This window comes from Leuciscus leuciscus (genome assembly GCF_965113295.1).
Source record: "Leuciscus leuciscus genome assembly, chromosome: 8".
In the NCBI taxonomy this organism is placed as follows: domain Eukaryota; kingdom Metazoa; phylum Chordata; class Actinopteri; order Cypriniformes; family Leuciscidae; genus Leuciscus; species Leuciscus leuciscus.
Genome location: NC_138732.1, coordinates 29,585,428 through 29,613,382, shown reverse-complemented (window position 1 = coordinate 29,613,382; position 27,955 = coordinate 29,585,428). Strand labels below are relative to the sequence as shown.

The 27,955-nt window shown below is 35.7% G+C and overlaps 3 protein-coding genes across 5 annotated transcripts in view; all 3 read right to left on the bottom strand.

Annotated features, from left to right (window-relative positions):
• Nucleotides 1-8,437, bottom strand: part of fgfrl1a (fibroblast growth factor receptor like 1a) — a 65,184-nt gene extending 56,747 nt beyond the window's left edge. The window contains exons 1-2 of the mRNA XM_082178356.1: nt 7,979-8,437; nt 7,568-7,664 (exon numbers count right to left, since the gene is read on the bottom strand). Coding sequence (XP_082034482.1) covers nt 7,568-7,631 — 64 coding nt within the window. The 5' untranslated portion in view covers nt 7,632-7,664; nt 7,979-8,437. The remainder of the gene's footprint in view (nt 1-7,567; nt 7,665-7,978) is intronic.
• Nucleotides 8,438-10,396: 1,959 nt separating this feature from the next.
• On the bottom strand, nt 10,397-17,351 carry rnf4 (ring finger protein 4). Of its 3 annotated transcripts, XM_082178066.1 has the most exons (8): nt 17,253-17,351; nt 16,651-16,737; nt 16,381-16,507; nt 13,643-13,719; nt 13,496-13,508; nt 13,202-13,325; nt 12,648-12,699; nt 10,397-11,505 (listed from the first exon to the last, which is right to left on the bottom strand). In XM_082178066.1, exons 2-8 carry the CDS (start codon nt 16,660-16,662, stop codon nt 11,356-11,358), a joined length of 555 nt encoding a protein of 184 aa, XP_082034192.1. In that variant the 5' UTR covers nt 16,663-16,737; nt 17,253-17,351; the 3' UTR covers nt 10,397-11,355. The 3 variants fall into 3 exon arrangements, with proteins under 3 accessions (XP_082034192.1, XP_082034194.1, XP_082034193.1); XM_082178068.1 differs by lacking the exon at nt 16,651-16,737 and having other exon boundaries at nt 17,253-17,314; XM_082178067.1 differs by lacking the exon at nt 17,253-17,351 and having other exon boundaries at nt 16,651-17,246.
• A 3,080-nt stretch (nt 17,352-20,431) lies between these two features.
• On the bottom strand, nt 20,432-26,014 carry selenot2 (selenoprotein T, 2). The gene is made up of 6 exons (XM_082178065.1): nt 25,714-26,014; nt 23,665-23,775; nt 23,448-23,574; nt 22,180-22,267; nt 21,909-22,055; nt 20,432-21,313 (listed from the first exon to the last, which is right to left on the bottom strand). The coding sequence occupies exons 1-5, from the start codon at nt 25,896-25,898 to the stop codon at nt 21,934-21,936; spliced, it is 633 nt and encodes a 210-aa protein (XP_082034191.1). The 5' UTR covers nt 25,899-26,014; the 3' UTR covers nt 20,432-21,313; nt 21,909-21,933.
• Nucleotides 26,015-27,955: the final 1,941 nt, after the last annotated feature.

Sequence of the window (27,955 nt, the reverse complement as noted above, 5' to 3'; positions counted from 1 at the left end):
AGGTTGTCCTGGGCTTCTGCTGCACAGGGAGCACCAGAGCCCTCTCTGACACATGACATATGCACAGCTGCTGGAGAGGCACAGGCCCCAACACAAACTGACATGCCAAATCCCAAAGAAAACAAGGGGAGCTGTCTCCAGTCTGAGGACTGCTTTTCAACATATCATTTGTAATGCAACCAAAAGAACAGCTGGGGATATGGGGGCGGGAGGCGTCCCAGACAGCGCAGAGGAGCGGCGAGCCAACAAGTCCGAATCGCAAAACGGGAAGCGCTTGGAAGAGTGACGTTCAGGCAGACAAAACAGGAGAAATGTTATTGTAAGACCTCTGTTGTGGGGTCAGGCATGCAACTCAATCTGGCCTTCTCTCTGGTCCTCTACACTGACCTTTGACCTTTTCTGCTGAGCACTGGCCAAACACAGACCACCGGCCCAACACAATGAGCTATTCAGCCTATGCTACGACCAGGAAGTGCGAGTGAGCGTGTGAAACATGTAGGACTGATTCCCAGCAGCTATCAGCGGACTGCTTAACGAGCTTCACATTTGACTGAGATTTACTGCTTTGGGACACGCCATTTGTAAATTTGCTATTGTAAGAGGAATTTAGGAGCTGGACAATGAATTTGTGGATGACATCTGTAATCGGCTTTCAAATTCCAGTCTGGGACAACCTACATACTGGACACCAGGCTTGGAAATTAATTGGGGGTAATAGGGAAAAAAATGGCACCAAAATGAGCAGAAATGCCCTCCAAATTCAAGATAAGGGGGGCAAAAAAATGCCACTGCACAATTAAACTACGGTATATCTACTACGGCTGTCATGATTAAAGTGAAAATGAATAAAAATGTGTCGATTCCTGCTTTACAATTAGATATACAATTAGATCTTTTCTTTTCTTTTTTTCTTTTGCAGTGCTGAGCAATATAAACAACCACACAATTTTCTTATGAATGCAAATGCCCAAACCGAGGCGTTTCGATTAGTCGCTGCTGAAAATGTTTTGTTCAGAGCACTAAATGATTTCTGCACTCTTGCAAAGTCTCTCATCATAAACAACAAAATGCAGATACAATGTAAGTAAGAGATTACTTTTGCGGCGTAGACAGATTCAGTGGTTATTTACGAGAGTGCAGAACTCACGCTAGACTGAGGTCATGGACCGCTTCCATGTTATTGGCTACCGCTTTCTGTATTGAATTTATTCCCTGTTTGAATAACCATTTTATTTTTCATGCTACTAAAAATAATCAACGTGAAGTCTTGCTTTTCTAATACGTAAAAAGTACGTATAAACGGTTCCTAGCTTTTGTCTGTGTAGACAGAATATTACGTAACGTGCCGTTTCCCCCAAAACAAACTTGTTTTGTATTGAATTAATAGATTTTTGCCAAATTTTGCAGCCCTACCCTGTTATGAGTTCTTGTTTTTTTATTTATATAATAGTAATGTACATTATACAATTGTTGTGTAAATACATGTATGCCAGCTTTAAGCAACATAATACATAAATGCCATGTCAGATCAACTTCTGTTCCACCTTTGTAGTTGTTGATGTTGATTCAGTTTTAATGGTAACAGTCTTTACTATAGTTTACTGACTGATTGGCAAGTTATTGGAAAAATGTAAGTATTTGACTTAAAAGACAGTGCAGATACATTTAATGAGGTAATTATAAAAATTGCCCTTTCAAAGGCAAAACAATTGACCTGTAAATCAAATATTGGCTCTTAATGGAAAAGTTCATTCCTTTGCCTGCTGGGCACAGCTGCTCGGTGGACTCTTACTTCTAGTCACACATTTAGCTAAATGTTTGTGCAACCCCCAATTCAATTTGGGCTGTTTTTCCTCTTTTCACACTCCCATCATTACGAGCACCTCCCCCATTGAGTAACAAGATCCCGCACCAGCATCCAGGCACCGTGAGGCGCCAAGCCCAGAGAAGGAACTCCCAACCTGAACTGCAGGATCTGTGAAGCTCTATTAGCCACCATAAGAGTCACCATATGCCACTCATCCAGTGACCTTTTGGTCTTTTTTATGGCCTAATCAAAATCCCATCAGCCAGAGTGACACAGATCAATTGTGATTTCATAACATAATCCTTCATCAGTGTCTCAAGTCATCCAAATAATCCACAAACCAGTCAGACAATACTTAAACCAGTTAGCCTATATATCAACATACTTGTCTAGCCAACATTAGGCCATTTTGAGATGATTGGCATCAATTGCTAGCCATCCCTGGTTTACTTTCCCTGGTGTGTTAGCATCCAAAATCTAAGGTATATATATTTATTTTAAATATTCTTAGTGAATTTTTTGAGTAAACAGTGTGTAAAATAAATCATTTCAAATCTCACACTTGCTTATGACTCATTTACAATAATGAAATCCTACAAATTTATTTACACTACTATTCCAAATTTTAGGGTCAGTAACATTTTATTTATGTTTTTTTAAAATTCTCTTTTGCTCATTAAGGCTACATTTATAAAAAATAAAGTAAAAACAGTAATTTTGTGAAATATTCTTACAATTTAAAATAACTGTTTCCTATTGTAATATATTTTAAAATGTAATTTATTCCTGTGATACAGAACTGCATAATTTCAGCATCATTACTCCAGTCTTCAGTGCCACATGATCCTTCAGAAATCATTCTGAGGGTATGTTTACACTAAACCGTTTTGAACTGAAAACAGAAAAAAAACTTTTCATGCATTTTTGCCATTCATTTACAAGACAACAGCGTTTTGGAGGCCCGGAAATACAAGCTTTTGAAAAAGGGTTTCAAAGTGCAAGGTTGTGAAAATTATGCCTTTACTGTCTCCATACCGTCTTCACAAAAATGTGAATTTGTGAAAATGGTGACATGCGTATTGCATGTTTGCGGGGTTTTTCTTGACAAAGGGACATCGCCAACTACTGGCCTGGCATGCATAATACAGTCTTTTTAGTCATTATTGCAGATCCGTGTGGATGGGGATCGTTTTGACAATGTTGTCGTCTGTGTTAAGTATCGCCGATTTGCAGAGTATTATCAATGTTGAAAACAGTTGTGCTGCTTCATAATTTTGTGAAAAAAAACTTCATTTTTTTTTCAAGATGAAAATAAAGGTCAAAAGAACAGCATAATTAAAATATAATTGTGTAACATTATAAATGTCTTTCCTGTCTTTAAAAAAAAAAACAATTTCATGTTTTTTTCCCAAATGAAAGTATCTTTAAAAAAGTTTTACTAGAAGTCTTAGTAAATAACTGACCAAAATAGTCATTAATTGACTGATACATTTTTTATTTTCAAAACAGTTGAATAATTAATTAAGAATGAGTTGTACAAAACCAACATCTATTTCAATTGGATCTAAAGGCATTTGATTTTTGTTTCCCCATGGTCTGTTATACAGCACTTCAGCATCTCATACAGAGTCCTGGTAAAACAAATGACACCATTTATGTTCCCCAACCATTTTTCCGCCTCATTACAGAAGAATGTCCCTCACAGTCTATTGCAAATGGGAGTAGGTGACACAAAAATGGCCACTATGTAAACACCATTTGACTTCAATAACTACTTTATTGGTCCCACTTAACAGCCATTCTTTGAGTCTTCCTCAATGGAAATTAGATTTACAGCCTTCTTTACTTATACCGGTTATCCTCACGACAAACCATGCATTCAACCATCTAATTGGTACTAGACTGCGCTTCGGTTTAGACCGTAACTCATGCTGCACAACTAGAGGAAGTTTGAGGATAAAGGAAAACTGATAATCAACCCACTGTTTTGACAGTGGGATGAATGGAGCAAACAACTGTAACACCATGTTTCTTAAACACAGTAAATTAACTTCCTGGACGTTTTGCTGGTGATAAACCATGAGGTGGAAAAAAGGAAAAGGTAAAAAAAAAAAAGAAAAAAAAAGAAGATAAATTGAAGGGGGGAGGGGAGGTGGGGACTTGGTTTTGTGACTCTAGTATTTTTTTTCCCAGAGATTTAGATTTAATGTCCCTCAGATTGGAGGTCATAAGGGTGTTTATTTTGCAAGCAGACCATCCGACTGTTTGCTCCATTGAGATTTTGGATCCACACATCTTAGTATCGACATATGCTTCAAGGGTGGTCCACATCAGTGTAAACAAATCAGCGTGTGCCTACAAACACTTCAGCCCATCTTCAGAGCTCACCATATGTTCCCAAAACACTCTTCTACCATCCCTGCAACTGTGTTCCCTACTAAAATACCCACACACAAGCCCAATTCTTGAGTAAATACGTGAACAGCAATTTCTGCATTGTTAAAAGAAGCACAGACAAAATATATTTTTGTATAGTATGAGCAAATGTTGATCCATTTCAGAGGATATAATTCATGTCGATATGATTGAGAAAACAAAAATGGGAAGCTGTAACTTACAAGGCTTGAGGGTCTTAATTACAGTCTCCCAGTGTCTTACACACAATGATATCCATTCAAGCTACAAGGCCATTGTATCATATAAACTGCACACTTTAAGGTTTTTCCTGTGGACAAATTGTTGAAATTCCACATGGGATTGTAAAACTCTGCTTCTGGCATGGCTGGTGAACGGGTCGAAAGTGATTCAGATGGGATTGGATGCATGTTGCATTTACGTACATTCAAAATCGCCAGCTGGAACAAGCGGCCAGTGGAAGGAATCGGATGTTAATTCTTCTACCTCGAAATGCCTGGACCCGTAAACATAGCAAAGGCTGCACAACTGCAACGTTTCTTTGGAAGCGCAGCACAAACTACACTTCCTTTAACAACGGAAAATATTTGTCATCTGATGTGAAGAACTCCCTTCACGTCAAGGACAGAGCAATCTTACAGGTCCTACACTATCACTCCCAAATAACTGGAGTAATGTTGTAATCTTATTCCAAACATGTAAATCAAATAAAGTGGAAAATGCTAAAGAAACACTAAAGAACCTTTACTTTCTTAATGAACGTTGCAGGCTTTACGGTGTACGGTTCATCAGTGCACATTATTATATCAAAGAAAATCTGAGGGGAAAAAATTTTCTTCCTTTTTCATCTGAATGAAATACCTTTTCCACAGACATCACCAATAAAGCCATACACTTAAAATCAATTCTACCCCTAGGCTTTGTTTTGGTTTTGTAACAACAACAAAAATTTCGGATGGAGAAAATAAAGTTGAAATAAAATGGCTTGTGAATGCAGTTTCATGTTGACATTAATATATTGGTCCCATGTAAGATGTAGCTGTATGAGTTGTAATCAAGTACAAAAAACAGAGTAAAACACTTCTGTCAGATGGTTCAGTATTTAAAGGGATCTGAAATAAATATCATGCCATTATTTACTAACCCTCATTTTGTTCCAAACCCATGAGAATGTCAGTCATCTTCAAACCACAAATGAAGACGTTTTTAATGAAACCTGAGAAATTTTTGTCCCACCATTATTAGTTAATTCCAACAAAACTCTGATGGTTCAAAACATTCATAAAGAGATTGTAAAAGTAATACATATGAATCAATGGTTTAATCCAAGTCTTCTGACGAGAAATTACCATTTTATGTGATGAACAGATTTTATTCAGGCTTTTATTCACGTCAAATATGGTCAACGGCAGCTCAACCGTGCGTGACACGTGACAACAAATCTTATTGGTTCTGGTGTGTCAAGCAAGTACGTTTGAGCTTCCAATTACCACATTTGATGTGCTCTATGTAAGCGCGTTAATCAATGTTTAAGGAATGAAAAATAAAAAAGGTAATTGCGACTTTTTATCTCACAATTCTGACTTTTTCCTAATAATTGCGAGTTTACATCGTGAGATAAAAAGTCACAATTATCTTTTAAAATGTTTTATTCTGTGGCGGAAACAAGCTTCCATATAAATCTCACAGGTTTAAATGTAAAATATCTTCATTTGTGGTTTAAAGATGATCAAACGTCCTATGGGTTTGGAACGACATGAAGGTGATAAAATTATGACCGAATTGTAATTTTTTGCTAAAAAGCTACCCATTAAGGGCAATTAATTCCACTCAGATTTGAATTTTGGGAGAATTGAGATCTTTGAACCCAAGCATTCAACTGCTCTTAAAAATAAAGGTTCCTTTATGAGAAAATGCAACTATCATTGAACAATCTTCATTGCTCCATCAGTCACGTTCTATGTTACAAGTGTAACATCATATTTCACCCGCATCTTTGAGCCTCAGATACGATCGAGGCGGCAAATTGTCTGCATTTGCTTACAAACAAAAATCTGTCTGACTTGGGAGGAATACCTTAGGTATTGCACAGCAAACAAACATAATTGGCTAATCTAATCGCATTGCTTTCAGCATTTCTGTTTACTTTTGCCTAAGCATCTCCATGAAGGCCAGGGCTATGTGACCATGAATGCCACATTGTTCAGGGCCCCTCACAGATGCAATCTGCACAGACGTCGCTCTCTGTCGCTCTCTCTCTCTCTCTCTCTCTCTCTCTCTACTATCGCGCCAGCTCCGGTGACAGGCTGTTGAGTCTGAGGTGTACGCTAACGCTAAAGGGAGACTCCATCACGCTTCACATGCAGCCCTGATGGAGTGGAGGCAGTGAGCTGTACTATCTGCCCATCAGCGGCCCCGGCCCCTATTCAACCCATTCTGAATGGAAATGATGGTTCATTTCAGTCGAAAAGGAAGACCGGAGAACGGCTATTGCGAGAGGACTGCATTCAGCAAACAATGCCAGTGACATAACCTGAAAGTCTCAAGCTCTCAATCTGGTCCTGAACTCAATAGACAGGTTAAATAGAAAAGTCCAGGGCATTGAATTTCAACTCGGTAAATGCAAAAGATGGACTGAATTTAGACGTTTTCAGGCTATCATTTAAAATCAGGTTTTAAATCACGTTTAGCATATCAATAGAATATCACATCTGATTAATGAGTCAACTGAACCATCACAACTGAACCTGGAACGTGATTTCTTTTCATAGGGAACATAATACCAAACATATTGCAGTTAAATCTAACATCAAATAAAGACCAATAAGTCACATTAAGGTTGAAATAAATAATAATAATAATAAAAGCAGCTGAATGATTCTTGCCAATCTTTGAACATTACAGGGACAATTTTGGATAGGTTTTAAAGCACATTACTTGATGAATTTATACTAGGTGGACTTAGTCTAAAGTTTTGAAACCTGACAAGTTTGTTACCTTATAAGCTTAAATTATCTGCTGTTACACTTTTTAATATAAATCTTGATCATACTGACAAGCACACATTACATGCATGTGACTATTTAGTGACTGTAACTAGAACAACAATATTACGTTCATAAACTCAACCTATAGTGACACAATTACTTCTAAACTGTTTATTAACTCTTTCCCCGCTAGCTTTTTTTTAAAGTTTGGCTAAAAGTTCAACCAAGAATATTAAAATATGAAATAATTAAAACATAATAATAAAATTTCTTTGACATGTACCATTTACCACGAATTGCTGTAATGGCTTAATTTTCCCCCCAGACATTTTACAAGGGCAAATATACTTTTACTCACCTCTAGCGCAGTCTGTTAAGAAAATAATGTCAAAAATGAAGAAAACAATCCAAAAGAGTTCCATGATGTCCCTATTAAAGCACTCTGGTTCTTCAATCTATAAAAGAAATAAATCTTTTAGTGAGAACAAGAACTGGTGAATCAATACCAGAGCAATGCCAAAACTCTAATGAACTTCTGCTGCACCGTTGTAAAACGTGTGTAGGATTGAATTACAATTCTAACACAACTTCAGTTGTCTTATAAAGTTTCAGTTAAATCACAACACAGCACAACTTGCAGCAAGGATATATTAATTCATGCAATAACCAGCACATGTCCATAAAAAAAGCGGTTTCAAGTGGGTAAAAGGTACATTTTAAAACATAAAACATGCAATGAAATATTCCAAGTCAAAAATATAAGACTTACCAAATGCTGAAAACGTTGATAAATCTGTTCCTCGCGACTGATAGATAAAATATCATGCTTACATCCTGTTAAAACACTCCAGACAAATCATGCCAATGTACACTGGACCCTACGTCAGAAATCCTCACGCACGCAACACTGGATCCAGTGAATTCAATAGGTTTAATTATCACGCGCAACTGTATTCCTGAACGCTCTGACGTCATGTATTTTCGCGCGACACTTTTTAATACACGCGCTGATCGCCGTAAACTTCTGTTGATGACAGTCACCGCGCGCTGTGTCGCGCAAGCACTTCAGATCACAGCGACTTCATCTCCAAGTTTCGTCTGATAACAAAACACACAAGACAACTTATTTACAGCACCGAAATGTGTATCAAAACGGTTTTTTAAATACCGTTAACTAAATATTCCGCAGTCCAGACACACGCTACACACACACACACACACACACACATACAGAGTGTGAGACGGTCCAGCCCTACGGCCAACTTTAGACCAATCACATCGAGCCAATTCACTCTCCCTGTTTAACTCTTTAATAATAATAGTAATAATAATAATAATAATAATAGACTAAATAAAAATAACATATTACTTAATATTTATATTATTTATTACGGTTATTTGTAAATATTATATTTTTATATTTGCTGCGAATAACTGAAATCACAATTTTAACAGCAAAACGTGGTATAATTTTACCACTTTCTAAATCCAATTGAAAAATAGATCTGAGCAAATGTCATTTGCAACTGTCTGACATTATAAAAGACCTATACAAATAATTACACACCCAATCACACTAGCGAGCACAAGACTCTGAGTGGCCGAAGTGATAGTATCAACTAAAATCTGCAAACAACACTAAAAGTGTTTTAACATGGGAGACCCTCAGTAAACAAAGCTTGACAGCTGGAATAATATCTCACAGCTGGCTATTTGACCTTCTCATCAGTTTTTAAATGTGTTGTTATACTCTAATGCAGATCCTGGGCACATGCGGTACACATATCCATCTAATGTAAATATGTGAGTGTTGTGCTTTGTAGACAATGTTGTACAATTATGCACATATGTTTTGCACCCATTTAGATAGAGTTAATAAAGACTATTTGTTTGTGGACTTATAAAGTGTAAAAAAAAAAAAGAAGAAAAACAATCCAGCAAAAGCCCCAGAACAAACACAGCTCATTTAAACTGGGCTCATCACTGCCCTCAGCTGGGGAGAAGAAATCCTTCAAACCAGCGATCAACAAGACTTGCAAAACGTGCTCCACATTTAAGAACACGTGCCGCCATCTTGTGGTGAATTCTGATACTGTCAAGTTAAAACGTGCAACGTCGTGTTGTTTTACACTATTTTATAAAGTTCATATATACAGTGCTGGGTAGATTACTTAATTACACATTGTAGTCCATTACTGAATACAAATGACATGATGAAAACATAGATCACATAGATTTGAATAGGACAATCTTGTACTGTCTACAGTGATATAAAAATATAAAAAAGTGTTTCATTTTTTGTCATCAAGAAAATTAAGGGCATTAAACATTACATTACATCAGGGTTCCCCAAACTGGGGTTTGTGAAGAAACTACAGGGAGTCTGTAGTTAAAAAGGTCATAATTAAACCATAAAATGTAAGATTTTAAAATTAAAACAAAAAAGATGAAATGAATGAAGACTTTCTGAACATATATAAGCAATAGGCTGTTATAGAAAGGACAATTTAAAAGATAAAAAAAAAAAATTGGTGAGAATCAAATTAAATTATGAATATTTCCTGCCGTTTTGAAAATATTAAGTAAAGTATTGTATGTGATTTATGTGATAAATGCAAATCTAACTGTCATCTGATTATGAGTATTTTAAAATATAATCTAATTACAAGTATATCATTTTTGGAATCTGATTACATAATCCAGATTACATAAAACTAGTTACTACCCTGCACTAGATGTACACACACTCACTCACACACACACACACACACACAAACGCATAACAAAATAACTAAACATTTTAAATGAAAACCTAACATAAAAAAGCTAATACAAAATATTAATACATTCTATAATAGTATATGAGTAAGTAAAGAATAATTGACAACGGGCCATTGAATTATTAGAAAATACACTATTACATTATTTCAATGGATGGGTCAATTATTCACTATGATTGCCACACCTCAAGACATTATTCAGATGATGCATTTCAAGACATTTGTCAGGTTTTTTTGTCCTTAAAACGCTCTTGTTTATTATTTAGCTTTGGGAAATACAGATAATCTTATTGTTCGCAACCTAGAATGAGGAAACGGTTGTGTTTGATTAAGTCTGCCTGTACAATTTCTTTTAACAATCCAGTGTTTATCAAAATGTCTTAAACCCCATGAAATAAAGCACACAATCAGTGATCAAAACGTTTATTGAAATAAATGTTATGGTCTTTACAATACTAACGCCTCTTAACTTACAGGTCCTTTATACATGAAAATATATACAAATATCAACATTTAACATGTATAGTTGGGCAAACAAGCCTTGCTAGCTTCAGTCCCGGGTCACCCACTGCTAACCGGTCAGCAAATGATCATTTTAAAAGTGCTTCTGAGATGAAAGCGCGATCAGGACGACACATTTACAGTGCTGACCAGCAATCATTGTTCCTTCACATATTTACCTGAATACACTGAATGACAAATAATGAATCTAAATATTAATTCCCATCAAATAAAGAGATAATGAATAACAAGTTAACTGTGAGGTGACAGTTAAAGCTAACAAGGCTATACAGATAAATGAGAGCAGGTACAGGGAAGGGCGACCTCATTGTCCATCAATGCGCCCCATTCACTAAAAGCTCACAAATTTCACTAAACAAGAATTGAGACCACCACAGCACTGAGCCATTTTCTTCTCAAGACTAAACTAACATTACTAGATGCTACTGTGATGGTTGGTCACTCATTTTTCATTCAAACTGTATCCTAAATCCTCAATACTAAAACTGGGCAGAGTTGAGTGACCAAAAAAAATTATATAAAAAAAATTTGGACAATATTATTATAGCAGCCAAGACCTCAAACCCAGACTACCCAATGTCAGTATGTATTCCCAATACCTCTAAACTTCAAAACAGTGTTTGTGTTCACAATTTAAAAAATACTTAATCCTAGACTAAGTGCCCTTTCAGTTCCAACAAAAATCACACAAGGTCGTCTTTTTCTGTTGTTGTGCCAAATATCATCTCGGCACTGATGTGTCAAATATGAAACAGCCAGTGAAAACATAGAGGTGCGCAGTTGTTTGATGAGAACGTACTGCAGAAATTGAGACGCTGATCTCAGCGAGTTGCTCGTCTTATCATTAGATATATATTGGGTGATATTGTTTTTGTGTGAGTTTCTTTCTACATGTAGGGCAGCTGTGAGCTCTGCTGAGAGAGTCGCGGATGCACTGACTGCAGAAAAGGTGCCCGCACTTCGTGGAGACCATGAGCCGACCGCTGTCAATGATCTGGGAACGGGATCAAAGATTTATTTAGTCACATGGTTTATTTAACCGGAGAAATACATCATATTATAGACTAGAAGAAATATTTATAGTTCAATTAAATTATTTCATCCAAAATCAAAACGATTCATCATTAAATGCCTGTTCACACCAAGGATAACAATTCAGTAAAACGATAACGACACGGTTCAAAACATTTGTTCTAAATGAAAAAGAACAACACACCACAACTATAACAATAACGGCACAGAGGAATATTGCTGGAATCACTTTCAGAACAATTTTTTTTCAGCTGATGAACGATGAGAACAGATGAAGAGAGGGCAGTTGTCATGTATAGTATAAAACATTTTTAACCACACAGCATCATTATTTCTGTGTTACAGTAATTCAAATTTCCACAGAAGCACTGGGAATAACAGGTTATGGTTTGATGTCTATGGTAGCGATCAAAATAGAGTAAATCACCTTTTGAAAGTAAGTTGACGCTAAAATATAGATTTTATCAATTACATTTTTACACCAGTAGGTGGCGACAAGTGACAGATGTACTTGTCATTGAATCATTCATTCAAGAGATTTGTTCAAAAATTCTGGATTCATTCCGTAATGGAATAAGTGAATCTTTATTAGTGACTCAATGAATCATTCATTCAAACCAAAAAAAAAAAAAAATTTTTTATTATATATATATATATATATATATTCTTTTTAATAGATTGCATATTTTGTAAGAACTTCTAGTAAATTACATGTTATTTTGTTTAGTTGTCTATTCAGAATCGTGGGAGAATCGTGATCTTGATTTTTTTTACTTTTATTATCCAAAATGATCCAGAACGGCATAATCTATGGAAGCTGTTTCCGCCACAGAATGAAACATAAAAAAGGTAATTGCGACTATCTCACAATTCGGACTTTTACATGCGTAAGCTCTGATCCGACAAAACCCGATGAAGTTTATGTTGCCGTACGTCGGCGTTTGTTTGTGCAGTGTGAATTGGCCTTAAATGATGGCTATAACTCATGAAGAGAGATTACCCAGGTACTGGACCGAGTTGTTGTAATGCGCATGTGTCAAATGAAGAATACGTTGGGCTTAAATGAACTGCATATATGATTATTTACCACATATAAGGACTTACCTCTGAATAAGCATCCATGCAAACAGGACAGCTAACGGCTCCTGGTGTAGACCTACAGCCAACACAACACCACAAAACAAGTCAACACGAGAAGATGGAGAAATACACACTGATCTAGACGTTACTGTTGTGTAGAAGTTCACAAAGCTGCACCCACAAAATTTACATACAAGGATGAAGACTATTGTTTAGCATATATCATGTCACCTTCATTTATACAGCGCTTTTAAACATGGATTGTTTCAAAGCAGCTTTACAGTGATAATAGGAAATTAAAGTAACATATTGTTTTGGTTTTACAGCAGCTCTAGTATAAAGTTATTGTCCAGCTAAAGTACGTTTTTTGATTGATTCACTTCTGCTGTTAAAATAAATAATTAGTTTTTTAATATAAAATAATAAAATAATTAGTTATTAATTTAGGGGCCACTTACACGACACCGTTTCAACTGAAAACAGAAAACTTTTTGTCAACAGTGTTTGGTGGCATTGAAATAGGTTCCAAGACTCATAGGCATAGGCTGATCTAGTCTGTGTGAGAAGCATGGATGCACCTGGCCCGTGAGCTGGCATGCAGGGTGGACAGTAAACCTGGACTGAGTCTGAGACTGGACTCTTCCTCTTCATCACTGCTCAGAACGTAACTCTCTGTGCCCGGTCCACGTCTGCTCTGCACACCTGCAACACAAACATGAATGTTATCACACTTTTAAAAACTCACCTCACTGCCACAACAGTAAGTATTCTGCATTCTGTCATATCATATGATAATATGCTTTTATCAAAAACGACTCACAAATGAGAAGTTTAATTACATCAACACAAGAAAAAACTAAATGATACATTACCATCTTCCACAACCTTGATCCCATGAGACGACGAGTAAAGGGAGAGATAGAATTCATAAAAAAAAAAAATTATAATAAAAAAAAATTTAACAATACCAACACAACCAAAGAATAGCCTATACTATAGTATAATAGTTGAAGACTCACCACAATAGAATCATTATTGGTGAGGTCAACAACCGCAGATTCAGACCCTTCACACGTTAAATCTACTACATCTTCACCTTGGACAAGACAGCATGAAAGAGAAACACATTAGCAGTCTAGATCAGGAGACATTTAGTGAGAAGCTACGGGCCTATTTACACCTGGTCACTTCATGCATTTTTACTGATCGGCTAGCTAACCTTTTTGTTAAAACTCTTCCATTTGCACTTGGCCACATAAACGTGTTTATTTCTCATCAGCTCATTTCAAGATCAAAGCCAGCAATAGGAGAGAGAGCGGCATCAGCACTGGTGGGATCATTTAGTCTCTACTTTAATTTGCATGTCGGTTTGCTACTCTGCTACTCATCTGGGGCGGCCCATATCTGTGGTGCAGTATCGCTGTCATGTGACTACAGGGAAACTGAAGCCTATAACAGGCCCTTGTTTTTACCATTTTGGGAGGAGTAAAATGTACATATGTGGCTTCAACAACCAGATGCATTTATACTTGTCCAGTTTCGTCTGGAATGCGTCTCAAACCACCTCCTGAAGTGGTTTGAGTGATCGGATTTAAATCCATTTAAGAGGGCATTTACAACAGTTGCATAAACAGCCATTATGTTAAGACTGTGTCTTAAAGGTGGTATCAGTGATTTCAGGCCCAAAAATATTTTTGGGTGTTGTGAGGTTTTGTGCTCGTGCACGGCTGGACGCGAAGTCAGAGCTGAAGAAAAAGCTGGCTCAAAACCTCACAGCACCCTCCCCCTGTCAGTGATTGGTTGGAACACTATTTGTTTTGGTTTTGAGTGTTTGGTGAAACCATTTGTTTTTGTGTGCAGATCTCAGAGCCTAGGCTGCCTACAGAGACGCGTTTTTTTGACGGCATGCTTATGGGGCGGGCAGCTAGCGGATCGTTAGGAAAGATTAGATGAATGTGACAAAAATAGTTTTGGGCCTGAAATCACTGATACCACCTTTAAGAACTAGTGCGAAAAACTAGCAGTTAGTTAGGGTAATCAGTCTTACTTTTCGGTATCAAATTAAACCAATCAACGATTTTATGCAACCGACTTGAAAAAGATATAAACGATCTTAAAGGAAAAAAATGACTAACTTGTAAGACTAGTCTTAGCAGTTTATGCATCCGGTCAGGTCTTTCCAGGATCAAAATAGCCATCCGGTCAGAGAAAATGCATGAAGTGACCAGGTGTAAACAAGCCCTAAATCTGTCAGGGAATTCTTTTAAATTACAGTTCCCCCCCAAAAAAGAGAATACAATTGTTGTTAATTGTTATTTACTGAAACATCCTAAGACTGACTGAGCAGAGCACACTTAAAGATTGTTTCCAACGACTGGAGCAGATTTTACACACCAACTGTGAACACCGACTGAACGCGACTCGGCCTTACAGTCGTTAAGTCTGTCCCCGGCTTAAGATTTAAAATTGTATTTATTTATATAAATAAGAAATGACAATCATTCGAAAATTTTTAATTCATATACAAAATGGTTGTAATACTACATTTCAATTTTAGTATGAATTCAATTAATCAAAATGTCACCACAACACATTTTTTCCAGAAATATTCCAGGTTTTTCAAGAAATATAAGATAATACTTGAAATGTCACATCAAAATCTATATTTAATAATTATAATAATAATTTGATATATAATAAAATCTACAGATTCAAATGAGGGAATATGATATTGTGTTTGTAGTATGAGTAAAATCTGTTATGATAGCCAAGTTCAATATTTTGACAATTCATCTGTTATGGTAATTTCAGTGTTCTGGAAATACAATCCCATGAAGCATTGCGAATAACAATCTAATTAGAAACAAAGTAGAAATATAAAACAATTAATTATAAGATTTAAAATATATGTTTTTATATACACAATCAATATTTCCTGCAAAATGTGAATTTATTATATGTATGTATGTATGTATGTATATATATATATATATATATATATATATATATATATATATATATATATATATATATATATGTGTGTGTGTGTGTGTATGTGTGTGTGTGTGTGTGTGTGTGTGTGTGTGTGTATGTATGTATGTATGTATGTATATATATATATATATATATATATATGTATGTGTGTGTGTGTGTGTGTGTGTGTGTGTGTGTGTGTGTGTGTGTTTTCAAGTCAGTTGCAGAGATAACAGGAAATTAATGCAACAAAGTTTGTTTCTGCTGTACAGCAGATCTAAAAGAAAATAGCATCATAGTCCAGCTTAAGTAAGTTCAGTTTTGTTATAAAATTTAACCAAAATAACGTTTTACACACACACACACACACACACACACACACACACACACACACACACACACACACACACACACACACACATATATATATATATAGCCACTCAGGAAGCTGCTCTTTAACGGTTTATAAGTTAATATTCAAAATAAATGTCCCTATGGAGAATATGAATGGGATTTTTCCCTCTGGAACCAGACTGTTGCACTCTATAGAGGTTCCTATGGGTTTAACGTTAGCGAATTCAATGCAAATCCAGCTAACAAACTGAAAAGGAAACTGTAAATTCAGAAATTTGCTCAACCCTCCAGCAAAATGTTTATTGTTCAAGGCTTTATTTAAACAGGATATTGTTGATCATAGGGTCTTTCCAGTAAGCCGCTGTATGTTGTTCTTGATAAATGATACATCGACTATATGAGAAGTGAATGACTCATCTAGCAAACTCACTGTTAGTTCTGTCACTTTCCAGCACATCAATAGTCTCCATCACCGTCTGAGACATCTGGGTCCGGTTCCTCTTTCTGCTGACACGGACTGAACATGCAGTGGATGATGTTCGTCTTTTCCTCTGGGTCTAAACACAGGAGACACAAGTGGTACAGCTGTTGTATTACTGCTATTGTTTGGAAGCAGGGAAACTGCCATTCAACAAGCTGCAATAGTTTAAACTTAATCAGCACTAATCACATGAGTGGTCACATGATCAGCCATACTCACAGCATTACTCATGTTGACTGGTGTTCTCCAAAATGCCTCGAAATATCACTTAGTCAACAGATAATTCCTCGAAACGGATAATAAATGCTAAAACACAAATTAGTCGTATTATAAGGACACAAACTGTTTAGACAAAGTATTTATTTAAGTCTTAGTAATTCAGTCTAAAGATGTCCGTTTTTTACTCCCGACGACACATTAAATGACGTGTAGCTTGCTATATTCTCACAAGTGTGTCAAATTTCTTATGTAAATAAATGAGCGAGTTGAATATCTGCATTAGCCAGCTAGCCTTATTTACATGACTAAAATTCATAGAAAACCGTGTAGTAAGCATGGACAAAAGGCGCGTTTTGTTATTTTGTAAACAATAATACATCCCTAACGTGTTCATTAAAGAACCCGTCAAAAGGTATTTTAAATAGTAGCTAGTTCGCTAATTAGCTAACATTGTCTCATTGTTAGCTGACAGCTAGCTTGATTCTGGAAATGTACGTTTGGTTAAATTATTGTTTAATACATTAGTATATTAGATTTTGTATTAAAATATCACATATTAAATCAACATTATCGTCAGTTTAACAGAATAGCCGGTTACATACTCAACACTCTCTCCAGCAGTCAGCCCTTAAAAGCTACAGCAGAAATACAGTAGAATAAGACGCACAGTTCTGCTCCAGTCACAGCGCCACCTGTGGGACTGGAAGTATTCCGGATGAATGTATTTTCATGAACTGCAAATCTTTACATCATAACATGAAACACACACACAATAAATACATAAATAATAATAAAGAAAAAAGAAAAGAAAAAAAAGTACATATATTTTGCCATAAAGATAACAAATAAATTAGAAAAGCCTTCTGTCTCCATATATTTTAACGTAAAATTTTGATTAAAATAAACAAATTAGTAAATAAATAAAAATGTATTACAATAAATAATTAAATAAATATATTGAACAGTACAGTACAATAAAAAGTAGAAAAAAGAAACATAATAATTTAGCCTAACTCCAACTCATGCTTTGGAGAGTAATATTTTGTAAATAAAGTGGTACAAATTATTACTTTTTTTTTTTTTGCACAAACAAAGCAATCACATCACTTCATAAAACTGAGGTTAAACCACTGGAGTCACATAGATTACTTTTATGATGTCTTTACTACCTTTCTGAAAATGGTAGTTGCATAGACTGTCAATAGAGGGACAGAGAACTCTCAGATTTAAGTAAAAAGATCTTCATTTCTGTTGCAAAGATGAACGAACGTCTTATGATTTTGGAACGACATGAGGTTCATTAATGACAGAATTTTCATTTTTGGGTGAATTAACCCTTTAATAGAAACCAAATATTTTCCAAATAATATTCAGACATATTCATAAAAAAAAATGTTCATGGTATAAACTGGGTCTTTACAAGAAACGATATACCTTTTCAATTTTAGGATGGGGGTCCTTCACATGAGGGTGGGCATTATTTGGGGGTCCTTGGCATCTAAAAGACTGAAAGCAACTAGCTGAGAAAAACGTAAAAAAAATTACAATTAAATGTAAATTAATTAATTCATATATAATAAAAGAAAAGTAGATACATTTCTTTTAATTTAAATAAATAATAAGTAAATGGATAAATAATTTAACAATACAATATTGTATAAGAAACTAAATATATTCCAAATAATATTTAGACACATTTATATATATATTTATATATTATATATAAAAAATTATTAAAAAAATTCGATAAAACCCCTGCTCGATTTATCCTTTTATCCTATTTCACAGTTATAAAGTTGTGGGTGGTTTGACAGTCTCAAAAGGTAAAGGAGAAGCTGTGAAGATGCACATGATTAGGAAATGGAATCAGATTCCTTAATAGGCCTATGTAAAATGTTTTATTATGCCAATATACTCTCACATCATGTATGGATGATGATTTTGAGTGCTCTTAAAAAGTGAAGAACCCTCTTTGACCACAGAGCTGGACGATCCCAACGCCAGAAAAGGGTCACAGTGTTCCCTGCTGTTCAAGCTCTACCGCTCTAGTTAGCTGGGACAGAATGTAAACTCTGAAACAAAGAAGCAGAGACACTATATTTTATAGGCTGTAAAATATTCTGTATCTTTCACAAATAATAGCCCCCTTTTATGGGCCTGATGTCATGTGACCTACAGTAGGATGAAATCAGACAAGAGCCCAATTCACAGCTGACAGATGTTTTCACAGCACGATTGTATTCATGGAATATATTCCTCAGAGAGCAACTGGCTTTATTTTCTGGAAATAATCTTATACAGTCAATTGTGAAGTACATCAATGTTCAGCTTTTAGCACACACAAAATGAAACTATTGGATGCTCATATCACATACCTTTCCTTTTGCTTTTAAAGTTCAGATACTCCATTCCAGATGATGCACGGATGAATATGAACTATTCCAAGATTAGAATGATAGATAATAAACCCTATAAGGTTTGGTTTCACGATACACTACAGTTGTGCTCATGAATTTACATATTCTGGTGACTGGTACAGGTCTGGTCATGACAAAATCAAGACCCACCCCACATTTTTTCTTGTTCGAGAAACCGTCTCTCTCGGATATGGGTCAATGACATGACGTGCATATTTTTGTGTCCAACTGCATTATTTCCTTTTACAATAATTTGATAAATTCATGACATATATCACTTTTGGTACATTTAAATAATACATTTTATTTTATGTTTTGTTATCTTAAACCCCCAAGATGTCAGGTGGTGCAACTGTCCAAACAAATGAACAGACTAAGAAACTATTTAAAATGGTGTCTTAATAATATTAATAACAAAACAAATTTAAACAAAATACTATGGCATCATTTTAGGTTTGAAACATTTCATATAAACACATTTGTATGTCAGGGTGGCACAACTGCAAACATGGCTCTTTTATTATGAATTGACAAGGTACTAACTGTAAATATGATAATGCATCATCCAGAGGAGCCCAGCTGATCCTTGTGGCAGTGAAAATGTTTGTAGATCTCTCTCAAATACTGGTCAAAACTGCTCATTTCAAATATGGGTAAGTTGGCACACTTTCCACATCAGGTGGAACAACAATATATACATTACAACTATGTGGTTGTACCGCCTGACATTAAAAGTAAAAAAAAATGAAATTAAACACTTTAACACTAAACAATGTTGTTTAAAGACATTGTTCATGACTCAAAAATATGCATTATATCAGTTTAGATTTTTTTTTATTAGAAATTGATTTTTTTTTTTTAGATACATTTTTTGGCAATACTATATTGTGCATACACAATTTTTGTCCAGGCTCTCATTCAAAGAAATTATATACAAATGCAAAAACATATAAATATTAAGAATTGATTGTTGTCGTCAATGCATGCTTTTTCCTGTAAGCTTTTTGGTTTGCGAATTTTTTGGAAAAAAAACAACTAAAATGTATAATGTATAATCATATTATATACATATTATAAAAAACTCTTTTTTGCCAAATCATTTTATCAGATAAATACCTGAACCAAGTACAGTGTTTTGTTCTTCCCTCAAAAAAAAAAAAAAAAAAAAATATATATATATATTCCTCATATTTTGATGGTTTAATCAAACTTGTAGGGTCATTAAAAACAAATATCCCCTCCGAACATCACTTTTGGCCACAACAGTCTATCACAATAGGGAAGAAAAAACTTGCAACTTCAGTTTCCTGACGATTTTGAACAATCTAATGCACCTCATTAGAAATTAATAATTCACAATCACATTTTGTTTTAATATATATTTGAATCTTTATTTTACGTCACTGTGAAATAGAGTACAATTTCTTCTCTCAATGCAACTTAATCCAAACTATCAGTATCACTTTTGTCACAAATTCACAGATATACTAAACTATCAGGGTACATTGCTTGCCGCCACATCTATATGGAGAGAGATGGAAAAATAGTGGATGTCTTTAGAGTTCCCATTCACATCTTCTGATATGCAACACTCAATCACACCATCATTAAGACGACTGCAGACAATTTCACAGGTCACTCTGGCAGTGTATACAGTTAAAGTCAGAAGATCTGGCCTTCATTCACATGCAGTAAATCTAACCAGCAAACCTGTGACAAACACAACAAAAATGTACCACTTCAAGCATTAAAAAAGAAAACATTAGCTCACTCTAAAAAAACCCTGCATGTTTCCGCAGTACACAGACATTCCCACTAATTAAAAAGGTCAGATTCCCCCGAGTACAGTACAGTCTACACCAGTGCAAACAAATGATCATGTTAAAGGCCATTTAAAGACATCTACATTAAGAAAACATCACAGTTGCCCTCGAGAAAGCACTTGTTACAAACAGAACTACCCTGACCCAAAAAAACCAAACAAAAAAAAACATAAAAAAAACCCTAACTTCAGCATTGAGTAATAAATGTAGTGCCTTTATCTCTCATGTGACTCTCCTACTACAAATGCATGAAGTTTGATGCTCTGAAGAGATGTAGTCGATCTGAAGATGCACGTCACTGGGCAGGAGGAGTGTGTGTGGTGGCCGAGCATCGAGTCTGCGCTCACAGCATGTGTTTTCAGCGCAGGCCTTCATTATGCCACAGTCCACAGTCCCTCTGAACAGAGAAACGGCTCCGGAGACCTGCAGACGAGAGGACACTTGATGGTGTTATGCATGTTGATTGACGTGTCCTAAACAAGAGCAACGCAGCATCAAGTAGTGATGAAAGCAGTTAAAAAAAGAGAGAAGATTTTACTGAAGTTTAAAAAAAAACACGTTTAAACCAAACATACAGCATGAGCTGTTTAGTCCAATTCATGAGCAAATGACTCTAGAGCTGGTTCTTTATCCTTCACAAATGCTGGATTTGAAACCACATACTACTCTGGAATTTTTACAGAGGTTGTGGGTGAAAAAAAACAGTCTTGGAAGATTCAGACGGGATTAAAATAGCAACATACGCCTGTGAAACACAAATTTCTCTGAAGTCCCCCTGGAAAACTAGTCCTGTCCGAATAGGGCTTTGGTGAGCATGAGAGACTTTCAAAAACAATCTTTCTGACATCAAACTTTTGAACAGGGTGTAAATTCCACACTGAAATACCATGCAAGCAACAGATTCAAGTTTTGCAATATAATCTGTAAGTCAAGGGAAACACCTGTACTGAAAGCAGCAACAACAGAAAACATGCTGTGACACACACGGTGACGTCATTGTACAGGTATTACCACTTACATGTCTCTTGGCAAAAACAACAGCTCTATGGTGAAGGAAAGTTCATCTTGTCAACCTGATTCATCTTAAGGTGGTTATCCAAGATCTGGAAAAGCTCCTGAATGTTGGGCACGTATCCAGATTGCAACTTGGACCAAATTGGTACATCTAAAACAGAAAGATAGTGAAGCATCTGTGACATACACATATTGTTCATATATATAGAGAGAGAGAGATATATTTTTAAGTTTTTTTTTTTTTTTGAGTGGAGTGGTCATCCAAATGACATTACCATTCAATGTAACCTCAAAAGCTCCTGTCGAGAGGAAATGGGTCTCCAACATGTTGCTAAGGAAGAATGCCATAAGGCAGGAGAAAATCTGCAAAACAGACCATCAACCATGAGAAACTTTCCTCCAGATTTAGACTGCTTCCTGTTTAAAACCACTACGAAGACAGTGGACAAAATGCAGTTGGCACGAAATGTAAATTCACCCCATCTCTGTAATTGATCTCAATGTGGACAATTAATCTGTGCATATGTTTCAGTTCGTAATTCTTTTAGATATCGTACTTAGATGCTGGACTTCTCCAATCATTTTGTCTGCTTAAACCCAGACTTTTCTGACAATTGGCTGCAAGCTTTCATTCAGATCTGACTCAATCCAGTCAACAATGGATGCACAGAACCAAGTCCCATTTTATTCTTCGATAGTCTGTTTTACATACATATAGGCCTATATAAAGACTTCAGATGCAAAAGCCTCAAAGTGCCATCTGAAATTTTCCTCTAAAATGAGTATTTTTATCAAGCTCGTATATTTAAGTTCAGTAATTTCACTTTAATGACAATAGGTAATTTTCATTGCCATTAAAGTGGAATAAGTGAACATAAACATACAAGCTTGATAAAAATGATCATTCTAGAAGGAAATTTCATATTATATATATAAATAATACATTAAACCCATTCAAATACAGTGCCAGATGAGCATCAATGACACCATGTGTCTCTTGACTAAATGCCATGATGTGAAACCTCTGCCACTTTTGATTAAAGACTGTAATATGTGACATAATATGGAATATTTCGAAGTGAAACAGCATATTGAGCTTGGAATAATGTAGAAACAGGATTTAATTAAATGGTAATAAATAGCCTATGATATTATCGGTTAATATTTCACCTGCGGTCTCATGGAGCGATTCATCAGTGCATGTTATTCTAAACAACACAGAGTTTGTTTTCATAACGGTTCCATAAAATTGAATGTCCAGCTTTGAAACAACTTTTCTGCTGATGTAACCAGGCTCTCCTAAAAATGTATTTTACATCTTTAACACAGGCGTTTACAATCAATAGGCCGTCGTATACATTCTGCCAATTCATTCCCTTCAAAGTTCAAACTGATTGATGGTTACGGCTCTGAAATGCTGCTCATTCCTCAAAACAGGCTTAAGCGTCAGTTCAACTATAACACGGTGAAAGTTTATCTTCAGCCTCGACTCCGCTATAAAACCAGGTTAGAGTCCAAGCACTAGTATTTTCAACAGCATTACCTTATTCTCCTGTCCCCAGGACCATATTCTTGGAGTGTCCATTCCAAACATTTGAAAAGGATTTTGTCCAGTCACAATCAAAGCGATGGCAAGCAGTTTGAAATAAGAGATGAAGTTTCCTAAGTATCTGCAGAGGGAGACACATGAGTTAAGTCAGGACTAAACCACTTTCTGACAGAGCGTCAATTCCATTACATCTGGAAAAATGCTCTCTCACTTGTTGATGGGTTTGGGAGGGTAATTCTCTCCCTCGATTCGGATGTCCGGGTACAGCTGGCTGATGGACCGGGAGTACTCCTGGAACACCTTACTGTACCCTCAGGATATACTGAAAACAAACACAGTACATGGCCGAGATTATCACTTAAGAAATAGCCATGAATATGAAGATATTTTTGCATATATTATTTTTGATTTAGTAATGTTAAATCAAAATGTCATAACTGTCTCTTCTCTCTAGTGAGGTCTTCTCCAATCATTTGATCATACAATTAACAACCGGTACAAAGAAACAAGCTCCACCCTACATTTTTTCTGTAGATGTACTTCACAAAATGGAAGAAAAGATTTATCGCTACTTCCGTATACATTTATATATCAATGACACCTATGAGAAAATGGTCTACACTGGTACATGATGTCATCCAATCATAACAGAGGTCATTTACATATAGAAGTCGGCATGAGACTTCAGTTACAATCGTATTTTCTTCCCTATTGTGATGTATAACAGAGAAACGGCTTCTCAAACAAGAAAAACATTTAGGGTGTGGCTTGATTTTATCACGAGGAAATGATTGGATGGTTGTGGCTTGCTATTGGTGGATCTCATGTGAGTGACAGGTTGTCCCGCCCTCACATCAGTAAACATCATCAGAGAAGAGCTGTCACTGCAAGAGGGATAGGATGTTATTTTGATTTAAGATTAAGAGAGTACATGATTTTTTTACGGATAAACCATTAATAGTAAATACACTATAAAAAATAAGAGAATGTCAAGAGAACTAAATGTCAGAGGGAGGTTGTAAAAATTGTTTTGAAAATTACACTTGTTTGACCTAAGATACGAGTAACTGGTGCTAAAGATTACATGCATTGTAAGTGAGAAAAAAATGCTACAAAAATATTATTTAAAAACCACTTTCACTTAGATAATATTAAACAACATCTAGCTTCATCAAAAAAAATTTAAAAAAAAAAAAAAAAAAAAATTAAAGTCTAATATGTCGCTCATTGTATTTGGATATATTGTGTTTTAACAGGAGCAGTCATAGGCTATGTTCACACTTAGCGTCTTTTTTGACAAGAAAAAGGTGACAACGGCGTTTTTTTAGCAAAAAAAAAACGCTGGCAGCGTTCGGTTACAAATAGCAGCCGAGCGCGTCTTTTGTTGCTATAACACCTAGTGCTGTGTGATGCAAAAAATGTCGAGAAAGAGAAAGTTGGCTCTTGCGTTGGCTTTTGAAGTTACCGGGGAGGAGAATGTCGGTTCACAAAGACGTTTGTGGGTGCACGACAGACAGTTGTTCTTGTTGTTATGGAAACGACAGGTCTCGCTACTCGCTTGTCATTGGTCAGCTGTCAAAAAAGCGCTTGACGTAGGGCGTTCTTTTAAGAAAAGTTGAACTTTTTTCAACTTAAAAAGACGCTCTGAGCTGCAGAAAAGACGCCGGCGGTGGCGTCTAAAAAAGCGCTCAGGACTTTTTGGAAAAAACGGTTTACTCCATAGGGTTATAATGTAGAACAGACGCTGGCAGTTTGAAAAAAGACGTTAAGTGTGAACATAGCCATAGACTGCAAAAGGGAGATATGAAATCCTTATTAGCTTTAAACAGATTTATAATAATCTGCTGGTTTCAGCATTTCACGTAAAGACAAGAATGCACAAGAATCTGAGCAGTTTATGTTGCAGCAATGATGTTAAATCATGCACATACGCATGAGTTGTAAAATATATTTTATGATTATAACGTAAAGGGTGGAATGACGTAAATTGCGCTTGGCATTAATCCCATGACAAAACCGGCACAATTTATCTAAGTTCATCCACTTTAATATGTAACTTAACGTTAAATATTTATTTTTATATTTCAATTTATATATTAATTATTATGCAGGTTATAATTATTTTGATGAATATTTATCAATTATTATTATATGTTTTATTCGGGCATGGTATGTTAGCCGTATTAGCTTAGCACCTCCTTTGTCTTTTAAACAGAAAGTGAAAACACTGAATAACATGAATGTCTGTGGAGTCTCTCACCAGAACTGGAACTTGAGAACCGGACCCGTGTATAATGTGTGTTTGTTCGGTCTCTGTGTGAGCATGTCGGGTACGGCGCTGTCTTGTTGAATCATGCTGTTGCGGCCCACATAAATATCCTTCAGTGTTACCACAGTAAACAGCAGCAGGGCCGTTAATATACCCGTCTGACTGTACTCCGCCATCTCCGGCCCGTCCACAGCGACAGAACCGAGCCCAAAGACCCGCTGCTACCGCGGTACCGCCGAACGGTCGAATGTCTGCTAGCGAGACAACAGAGTGAATCAGGATAAAGCGACCAAGTATGTTTCAAAATAAAAGTCTCTCACGCTGAGTCATTACGGCGAGCGAGTAAACAGCGACATCTACTGTCTGTGTCATCAACACATTTCAGCTCCAGTACGCCACTCTGTGAAATGACAGGTAACAAATAACAAAATTATTTGAACACGTTTTAAGTATATTTCATAAAAGTTTTTAAAGAGACAACAGTTACAACAACTTGTTTCTCCATTTTGCCAAATGGCACATTAATTACATAATGAGCAAAAATTCAAATGTGGAGAGTTGACATTGATGATTATTGTGTTTGATGATGTTAAAGAGATCTAGCCTATTATAGTTTGTGTTGATTATGCGCATTTGTGTTTGTGTGTGTGTGTGTGTGTGTGTGTGTGTGTGTGTGTGTGTGTGTGTGTGTGTGTGTGTGTGTGTGTGTGTGTGTGTGTGTGTGTGTGTGTGTGTGTGTGTTGGCATTTTTTTGTGTGTGTGTGAACCAATATAGGCTGCAAATTAATTATGAGTTTAACTTTAAAATATATGACATTTACCTACGGTTTCACAGACAAGGTTTAAGCCTAGTCCCAGACTGTCTGAGCTGTTTTACCTCAAAGAAACGTGCACTAACATACAGTATCTTAAAATATGTCAGTGCCATTGTTTTGTCTCAAGATGCCCACCAGTAATGTTTTTTTTTCTAAGACACGTTTATAAAAGCTACTTAAATGTATTAATAAAACCATGGCCTAATCCTGGCTTAATCTAAGCCCCGTCTGTGAAACCAGGCCATAGACATATTTCTATAGCACACATTATTCAATATGCACGCAAATACCTTGCACATAGATTTTGAAATGCAATAAATACAAAACGTGTTTTTAATTGTAAATGTATTATATCGTTTATATTTATTGTATTATTAATATATTTTTATTCATATATGGAGAAATTTTGGAGCCATTGTTTAAGAGAGTATGAGAGTACACATATGCCCGGTTTCACATGCTTATATCAAGATGCACTTCAGGATTGTTTTTTTTCTAAGTTTATAAAATCTTAAATGCAGTCCCAATTTAAGGCCTAATCCTGGCTTAATCTAAGCCCTGTCTGTGAAACCAGGCCTGAGAGCATATCTTAACCATAGGCACTTTTGACTAAAGTTTAATTTCACTTTTAAATCCATGACCTGTTCTGTGAATGCAAAAATCAGTCTAATATTCTATCGCCTTTATTTATTTAAAAATACAACTGATTACATAAGCACTCTGGGTAAGATTTATTATGGGTCTTTCCATTTGTTTATATTTAGTACAGTGGAAAAGTATTTCTATAATTATAAATTATTTTTTCTACATTATAAAAATGTATGTTTAACTCCTCTCTTTACATTGCAAATGTATCTATTAATCTTTTTTGCATTTATTACAACATGATGATTATCGTTGCATAATGTTAGTCTATTATAATTGTTAATACTGTCCACAATAAATCCATGAGTAATTTCAGCAGAGTAGGATTTTACAAGCGTTATTAACTCTTTTCAGCATAATATGTTAACAATATTGTGTGGTGCGTTTGAAAATCATTTAATCAGTTCATCATTTTTCTCAGCTAATGAAAGGGCTGGGGCTTCAGGATATGTGAGATTTAATTTGGTGCTCAAAACCTAACATACATATTGTAACATGTGACAGCATACAATGGCACAAAAACAAGACAAATCATAAGGCTTCAGTGTCTTCAGCAGATATAAGGCTAAAACAATTGAAACCAGAAAATTCTCTAATGAATCTGAATACATTTGAAACCACACACACAAAAAAACTGCAACTTCTCCTGTAGAACCAAAAGAACAGAACAGAAATGGCAGTGGATAGAGGTTATAATAACTCAAAACAAACTTACAGGGGCACCAAATTACACTCTTTTTCCATAATCAACATTTCCACAAACACTCACACTG